The 9,375-nt window shown below is 41.4% G+C and overlaps 1 protein-coding gene across 1 annotated transcript; it reads left to right on the plus strand.

Moving 5' to 3' along the window:
- On the plus strand, nt 1-5,854 carry LOC116727391 (serine/threonine protein kinase KIN1-like). Its single transcript, XM_032574793.1, has 11 exons — nt 1-52; nt 2,206-2,409; nt 2,527-2,811; nt 2,910-3,197; nt 3,678-3,800; nt 3,947-4,041; nt 4,545-4,592; nt 4,683-4,901; nt 5,223-5,400; nt 5,500-5,670; nt 5,763-5,854. The coding sequence occupies exons 1-11, from the start codon at nt 1-3 to the stop codon at nt 5,852-5,854; spliced, it is 1,755 nt and encodes a 584-aa protein (XP_032430684.1).
- Nucleotides 5,855-9,375: the final 3,521 nt, after the last annotated feature.

The following is a 9,375-nucleotide window of genomic DNA, read 5'->3' on the forward strand; positions in this document are numbered from 1 at the left end:
ATGGATAAATCTGACCAGGAACACAAAAGGCCAGCCTCCAGGAGAACTAAAGGTAATGAGTTTGAGTTTCACTCTTACTTATCAAGACAAGGTTTATGTTTCAGTTTTTTGGAAAATTATACTGTAAAATATTTGACGGTGGTTTAACTTGAAAATGAAAGTCCGGCTGGTACCTTGAAAATGCATCTGAAGTCAACAAGAAAATTTTATTGGTTTTAATTAAGAAATTAAAGTTCATGCAGTTGAACAAGAGACAAGTTATTAAAAGTTTTTTTTAAGTTCACTAATCTTGAATTGAGTTTTAACTTAATGCTGCAATTTAAAGAGTAGAAGATAGTAGACAAAACTAGAAAATTTCTGAAGAAATTTAACCGGGGCCTGCCAAAGCATGCCCATCGGTTTGGGCCCGGCGTTGTCATGCTAGAAATTAGCATCAATGCTAAAGAACGCTGCAATGTAATCAATAGCATGTGGAAAATCACAAGAACGTTAAGTAAGGTGGACGTGCACCATTCAGTATGATTTAAAATTTGTCAAGGCTTTTATTTTGGAATTATTAATATGCTTCATTTTAAAGTTCCGAACTAATCCCATGTATAACAGTCATTGGGTTAAATCAGTTATATAATGCTCAACAGAGCAATTACCTGATTTAAAAATATTCAAGGCTTTTATTTTGAAATTATTATTATGCTTCATTTTAAAGTTCCAAACTAATCCCATGTGTAACAGTTACTGAGTTAAATCAGTTATATACAGCCCATAGCAGCAAGTAGTTCTAAAGGCCAGTTCAGTCCTGATCTGTTTCAACTGAGGGTTCCACTATAGTTAGAACTACAGTGATGCTTATTTGTAGTCCTAATCAGCAGCCAATAGCCTCTTGAGTTCCGTTGCTATGGTAAATAATTGTCTCAGCAAAGTGTGAACTGTTAGTGAGAGAGGCTGGGGCAGACAATACTCTGTTTGAGCCAGCCAGTTTTACCCAAAAAAAGCATTGGAAACAACTCCTTTCCATTCGGGAACCGTAATACATATTCGAAAACCGTTTGAAGCGTATGAGAGGGCTATGTGTCTTCTGCGATAGTCCCAAGATTCATGTCTGTACCTCCCTCACAGCAATAACAGCGATGAGAGAAAGAAATGTTTTGCACAGATCTGAAATTCTAGTCAAATACATGGGAGAGAGCATCAGACAGCATCAGAAAATCCTGTCGCATGACTTTGCTCTGAAGCACCGTGACAGAAAACCGTACGGTCTAGATAAATTTCGAAAACATTTTACCGGAGCAGGCATGCGTGTCAATGTCAGGACCGATTTTGATACCAATCATGCGATATTTGTGGGCGTGATGGCGATTTCAAAAATGATTTGGGGTGAAAAATTATCTTCATTTCTCACTCTAGCAGAGGGGCAATCACTAAGAGACACACTCTAATTTTAGGAAAAATGAGAAACTTTGGGTCGCTTAGAGACAAATTGTGGACAAACCGTAACTGGTATCGACGAGCCGTCTTCACTTTCGAAGACATCACAGACGTATCTACAAAATGAAATTTGAATGGCATTTCTACGTGAATTCGTGACGACACAGAAAATCCTCAAAAATAGGGTATTTGTAGGATTTTTCCCATTGACTTATAATGGGGTTTTTTTCGTAGTTTTTTGCGAATTATGTCGCCATGTTAACCCCGAATCCCACCAAAAGTAATAGCTCCAATGGCGTGAATTTTCTGCACGTTTTGATACCTCATTTGTAGGTGTACACGCAGCGGTATGAGCCGCATTAAAGGTTACGGATGAAAAATAAAGAATTGGGAGAATAGTAATAGGTTCCTGCCATTGCTTTGCATGGCAGGCCCCAACTAAATGTGGCTCAAATGTTTTAGAGTGTAGAGGATCTAACAAGTCATTTTACACACTTAACAATAAGAGTCTTGTAAACCTCTTAATATATAGTTAAGAGAGTTTGAATTTTTATTGCTCAGAAATTCTGTTTTATTAACTTCCATTGGTTAGGAACATTGAAATGTGTTAATCTCTGTTGGCTTCTTGGAGAAGCATGAATCTGGATGAAAATGAGTTAAATGTTCAACAGTTTATGTAATAAAGTCCCTGATCAGATATCAGTATGTGAGGTGATTCAGAAATACTAAACATGTACTCTAAACAATCCTTAATTTTCCACAATATTTCTCTTTCTTTAGAGAGCCATGGAAAAAAGATCAGGGCCTCTGAGATCCCTGGAACCTCAAGAAGCTGCCAGGACCTGATCGAATCCAGGAGGATGCTGAAGAGGAAGATGATTGAAGGAAAAGAGGAAGGTTCCACACCGGCCAAGTGCAGGAAGGAAGAACTCCAGGATCAGCTTCCAACCAGAGAGTCTTCCTCCTCAGTGGACATCATCATAGGTTGGCTGCTTTGATGAAACTAATGTTCATTTTCTCTTCTGTATGTTGACAGACCAAAATGTCAGACCGAACTATAAAACGAAATCACAAATTCTCCTCGGATTTCTCTTACTTTAGAGAGAAGCAGCAGCGTGAAGCTACCAAGTGGTGAGTCTGCTGAGGATTGCAGACCAAATAACAGGAGAAATTCTGGTGATGAGATCCACGGGAAAAGGATCAGGGCCTCTGAGATGCCTGGAACCTCAAGAAGCTGCCAGGACCTGATCGAAACCAGGAGGATGCTGAAGAGGAAGATGACAGAAGGAAAAGAAGAAGGTTCAACACCAGCCAAGTGCAGGAAGGAAGAACTCCAGGATCAGCTTCCAACCAGAGAGTCTTCCTCCTCAGTGGACATCCTCATAGGTTGGCTGCTTTGATGAAACTAATGTTCATTGGCTTTTGTTGACAGACCAAACATGTAAAAAATAATCACTATTTATTCCCAACATCTCTTACTTTAGAGATCAACAGCAGCAGCACGATGCCACGGTGTGCTGAGTCCATTGGAGACAGCACACCGAAGAGAAGGAAAAGGGCTAAAAAAGAGACCCGCCGAAAATGGACCAGGGTTACTAAGATGTTTGGACCATCCAAAAGCCACCAGGACGGGACGAGGATTGTGAGGAGACTGAGGAGAAAAATAACAGAAGAAGGAGAGGGATCTCCAACACCGGCAGAGAATGAGAATAAGGGACTCCTGCAGCAGGACGCAACCAAAGAGCCCCCATCCTCAGTGGACGTCAGCACAGGTTGGCTACTTTGGTGAAACCTCTGTTAATTTTCTCTTACCAGATTGATAATCTATTGCAAGGATTGAATATATCTGATTATTCAAAACTGAGTGAGACAAACTTCAAAAGATTATCACCTGAAGTTGCAGCAAAAAGTGGTTCTTTAAAGAGAGGGCGGCTGAATACAGTTCCATGCTACAACTTTTCAGATCTACATTTATAAATATATGCTCAGCACTTCAAAGTGACGCTTTACCTTATATTGGTCCTTCTTATGAAATTCCTGTAATATAACCTAAGTTTTGTGGTTGTCATGAGACAAAATGTGCAAAAGCAAGGAGGACAAGTGTTTTTACAAGTCACTATAAGTCTTATGTTTCTGTCGGGATGTTTTTCTCTTATGGAAAATACTGTTAAAATGCTCATGCTGTTTCTATGGGTTTTTCTCATTATTAGAGTCCAACAGCTCCAGCCTGGTACTTTGCAGCTCAGGAATAGGCGATTTACGGAAGAGGAATCTGAAGAAGGAGGACAAGGACATTGAGGAACCACAGCTGAGGAATAGGAGGAAGAATACCAGGAAGAAGACGAAGAAGACAAAAGAAATGGATTCCCAAAGAGGTCAGAGTTTAAGTCACAATAGAATTGTAATATAAACATTTGTTAGAGAGACTTAAGGTGTGGTGATAATTAGATCTAAGGTAACGTTAGTGAACATAGTTTATTCTGATGCTTTATGAAATTTAAAGATGCGTTCATGTGTTTAGCTGAATTCCAGGAAAAATATACTGAGCTGCATCTACTGGGAAAAGGAGGCTATGGATCTGTGTTTGCTGGACATCGAGAGGTGGATAAATTACCTGTAGGTGTATTTGGAATACTTAAAATGAGACTCTGTGAAGTTATCAGTAATAGTTCTTCTAACAGTGGCCAGTAGGAGTCAAAGTTTGTAAAAAAGAGTTAATATCCTCATAAAGGTGCAAGTCTAACAGCTAGTCAGACTCTGTTTTAGCTGATTTTAGCTAATAACATCTCAAACTGAAAAAGTTCAGATCCGTAAAATAAGACTATATTAGATAAATAATTTCATTAACCAATGAGACTTTAAGAATTAAGGTACATGTATTTACTAATACATACTAGAATTGCACAATTGTGAACATTTTCAGTTCTTGTAGTTTTAAATTAGATTTTGGAAAGACCAAACTAGATAGCTACATTTTCTTTCAATTCTAATGGTGCATTCACAACAAATGCATTCCGCACATCAATCATAATACTCAAAATACTGATAACTCAACGTCAAGCAACTTCAGAAATCTGAACATTCCCATTGTTGAGCAATGCTTTGTTTCTATTGTATAGGTGGCTATCAAACACATTCCAAAGGAAAAGGTGGACCGCAAACATAACGTAAGTGAGCAACATCATCTAGGACTGACTTTAAGTCCTACTGGATTCCAGATGCATTGTGGGTTTCTCCTGTTTGCTTCGATGTTTCAGGATGAGAACGGTAGGGAGATGGCGTTGGAGGTGGCCATCATGCTGAAACTGAAGAATCTGAGTAGCAGTTCATCAGGGCAGTTGGCCACAGTGTCCCTGCTGGACTGGTATGAACTGGAGGAGGAGCTGCTCATAGTGATGGAGAGGCCCACGCCTTCGCAGGACCTCAATGACTACCTTGATGAGAATGGAGGTTGTCTACATGAGGAGGAGGCCAAGGTAAGCTGCTGGATGGAAATTCGACTGGTTTTTTTAAATATTATCACTTACTGCTTCAGTTGGGGATTTTGTTTCATAGTGAATGTGATCAAATCAGAGAGATGAAATACAGTGCAATAATCCCTCCGCAAAACAATTTTGTAAAACTTTATATTGATGCATGTCATAATGTCTCTACAAACATTGAAGTGTGTGGGTGTAATGTGACAATGTGAAAAATATCCATATGAAAATAAAAATCTTTACAAGTCACTGTATTTCTCACTGAAGTCCAACATCAATGTGCAGAATTATGAGCTTCAAATCATTTTTGTCTTTTAGGTCATTTTAAAACAGTTGGTGGAAGCAACGATTCAACTTCAGGATGCAAACATCTTCCACAGAGATATTAAATTGGAAAATGTCCTTATTGAGAGGAGCTCAGAAGGCCTACAAGCCTATCTCATAGACTTCGGTCTAAGCTGCTTTGACCACGGAAGGAAATTTACCATTTTCCAAGGTACGATATCCTGCTTCTTTCTGCCAGTTCTGAGAAAACAAAGATTCTTTTTACTGTTCTTCTTCTTTCTGACTCTCTGAATTCTGACACATTTTCTAGGGACCCATGCTCTTGAATCACCAGAGTATCGCACACAAAAGAAATATTTTGCTGGACCCACAACAGTGTGGCAGCTGGGAGTGGTCCTGTTTGAAATTCTCCACGATACAAATTTTGACACCAACAAATTTCTCAAAAAGAAGCTAAAGATCAGCAAGAGGCTTCCCAAAAGTGAGATAAACATTGTATTATATCTTCTCACAGCATATATAAATCTGTCCGCAACTCTAACTGTTGTTGCACTTTGACCCCTGACCCTCCAGACTGCCATGATATTCTGACTAGGTGCCTGAAGACAAACCCAGAGGAGCGTCCCACACTGGAAGAGCTGCTCAATCACCGATGGTTTTCTTAACTACACCTCACACAAACATTAAATTATTAAATTTAATCATTGGTAGTTAGTTTAGTTTAGTTTGGGATGAGGATTAAGGTTTAGGGTTCAAGGACAGGTTTGTAAGTTGGGGTTTTTATGGGGTCTCTGGTTTCCTCCTCTGGTTGAACATTTGTTTTTCTAGCATGTTTTCAGGACCCTCCCATAGGCCCACCACCTGTGAGAGGAGCCAAAGGGGTCGGGTGCAGTGTGGAATGGGTGATGGCCAAGGGAGGGGGCCCTAGCGGTCCGATCCTCGGTTGCAGAAGCTGGTTCTTGGGATGTAGAATGTCACCTCTCTGGTGGGGAAGGAGCCAGTGCTAGTGTGTGAGGTTGAGAGGTTCTGGCTAGAAATAGTCGATCTCACCTCGACGCATGGCTCTGGTTCTGGAACCAGTCTCCTTGAGAGGGACTGGATGTACTTCCACTCTGGAGTTGACCACGGTGAGAGGCTCCGGGCAGGAGTGGGCATACTTGTTGCCCCCCATCTCGGTGCCTGTACATTGGGGTTTGCCCCGGAACAAGAGGGTACTGGAGCCGGAAAAGGGTAGAGTGCCTTCTACGGGTCGGGGGGGATGTCCTGCCCCAAGTGGAGGAGTTTAAGTATCTCAGGATCTTGTTCACGAATGAGGGAAGAAGGAAGCTGGAGATCGACAGGCGGATTGGAGCAGCGTCTGCAGTGAAGTGGGCGCTGTACCGGTCTGTTGTGGTGAAGAGAGAGCTGAGTCAAAAGGCGAAGCTCTCGATTTACCGGTTGATCTACGTTCCCACCCTCATCTATGGTCATAAGCTTTCGGTCATGACCAAAAGAACGAGGTCGCGGATACAAGCGGCCGGAATGGGTTTTCTCCATAGGGTGTCTGGGCTCTCCCTTAGAGATAGGGTGAGAAGCTCAGTCATCCGGGAGGGACTCAGAGTAGAGCCGCTGCTCCTCCACGTCGAGAGGAGCCAGATGAGGTGGCTGGAGCATCTGGTTCGGATGCCTCCTGGACGCCTCCTGGTGAGGTGTTCGGGGCACGTCCCAGAGGGTGGAGGCTCCGGGGAAGACCCAGGACACGCTGGAGGGACGATGTTTAAACCGAGATTTTTAGGATTCATGACCTCATCTATGGCCATGGGTGTTTATTAGCATAATTGGAGTTTCATGGATTTTCTCTGGATGCTCCGGTGTAATCCTTCAAACCAGTCAAAACAATTTGCTGGATCAAATTGAGATTAATAGGTTTATGCTCCTTTCTTCCCATTAGACTAAAAAGGGTCCATTAGCTCAAGTAGAGATCAGTGAGATTTTTCTAGGTGATCTATTTTTGACCCTCTGGAAAAAATAAAACACGTGTTAGGTGGAGATTCTGCATCATCTTTAGATGATATAGAGTGTGCAAAATTGTCTTTGGTATGTGTTGTTGTTTAGGTTTTATTCCACTTCTTATCCATTGCACACAATAACTTAGCAGCGGTGGTTTAAAAATCCCCAAAGCATTTTAAACTGTTTTCATTAAACTTTGAATTACAAGTTTATATGTTATAAGTTGTTCCTGTCCTCTAGAGTCCATACAGGGTGAGATGCCTCTATGGGGCATTTGTTGCATAGGAATGGCCTACAGTACATTCATGTTGTTGATAACTTTCTTTAACAATAAAAATGCAGATTTCACATTAGGTAAATCAGTTAGGACACAACCACAGGCACTATCACAGTTACATGCACACAAAGATACAGAGCAGCCGAGAAAATGAGGAAAAAGTATCCTTGAATTTGTAGTTTACATATGTATTTGTGCAATGCATATTGTTTTTGCTAGTCATTAGTCACATTTCCATTGTTCATCCTATCCTGTCTCACTTTCTCTCCTGCCCCTTGTCTTTGATTTTTAGGTTCTGTTCTTCCATCAGAGCCAGAGCTCCAGTCTATGTTTTGTCTGTCTTGTCCACTTTCCTGTCCTCTCCAACCCCAGCCGGTCGAGGCAGACGGCCGCCCATCCTGAGCCTGGTTCTGCTAGAGGTCTCTTCCTTTGAAAGGGGAGTGTTTCCTCTCCACTGTCGCCCCGTGCTTGCTCAGGGTGGGGGATTGCATCCTGAGCTTTGATGCAATCTGCTGGTTTCCTCCCCTTCGCAGAATCGCCACCTTAACGTGGTGGAGGGGTTTGAGTACCCCTATGGTCTTGAAGTCTTGGCTGTCTGTGAGTTTCATCTCTGGTGGGGTCTCACATGGCATAAAGGCTTCAGGGCGGGGTCAGACCAAGAGCGATTCATAGACTTTGATGCAGAAAGACCATAAAAATGACAGGTATCAATTGCACAACGCACCTTCCTGGAGGGAAAGAGCTTCTAGCAAGCAACTGCTGGTCGACTTTGGCTGCATAACCTCAGCATCACTAACTCCGCTTAACATGCAACACCTGTAGAAAAGGACAATGAGGTCAGATGCCATGAAAATTCCTTCTTGTAACTTTTGCACGTTTTTGTCCCAAAGCTACAAACGTCAGTGTTCACATCATGAAGGACTCCACACATCCTGCACACAGACTGTTCCATTTACCTGTCATAATAAGCAGGGAACCCTGTTGCTTTTACATCACCTCTGTTTTGTCTCTTTGACCCCAATCAGCAATTATCCCTCCACCCTCCATTTTGGACTCCTCCTTTCACATGACAAAAAAGCCATGACGTGTTTATAATAAAGCAGGGGTCTCAAACTCCAGGCCTCGAGGGCCACAGTCCTGCAGTTTTTAGATGTGCCACAGGTACAAAACACTGGAATGAAATGACTTAATGACCTCCTCCTTGTGTAGATCAGTTCTCCAGAGCCTTAATGACCTAATTATTCTGTTCAGGTGTGGTGCAGCAGAGGCACATCTACAAGTTGCAGGACTGCGGCCCTCCAGGACTGGAGTTCGAGACCCCTGTATTAAAGTTTTTAAGGATAACACTCTCCACAACTTTAGTTATAGGCCTTTTTGTATGAGTTGCCCACCTATTATTTATTCTACTATTTTCAATAAAGCACTATGCATCCTCTATTTTCCCAGAGTTCAGGCAGTCTCCACTCAAGAGCCACACAGATACAACCTGGGTGCACCTGTGTGGCTTGGTCATAGAAATAAAATTTTAAATTAAACTGGAATGAAATTATACAAAATTGATCATTTTCATTTATGAAAAGAGAGATGTAACTTCTAACATGACTATAGATGAGCAAAAACCATACAAATTACAGTGAAATGTTTTTTCTTTTCGAAATATTTTATTGTTTCTTGGGAAATTTTAAAACATGACATTGCACAGTTATACAGAAATGTTTTACTTTTCTTTTAATAAATACAATTCCTGAATTATTTGAACTTCATTTGTTTATATCTGTTTTCTTAATCTGCGACGGACTGGCGATCTGTCCAGGGTCAGCAGCCCTCATGACCCAACTATAGGGATAATTCATGATAATTAATGGATGGATAAATGTGCTCTTAATGTAATGTATATTTGTCTCCAAAATATTGATTTTA

This window comes from Xiphophorus hellerii, chromosome 10 (genome assembly GCF_003331165.1).
Source record: "Xiphophorus hellerii strain 12219 chromosome 10, Xiphophorus_hellerii-4.1, whole genome shotgun sequence".
Classification (NCBI taxonomy): Eukaryota; Metazoa; Chordata; class Actinopteri; order Cyprinodontiformes; family Poeciliidae; genus Xiphophorus; species Xiphophorus hellerii.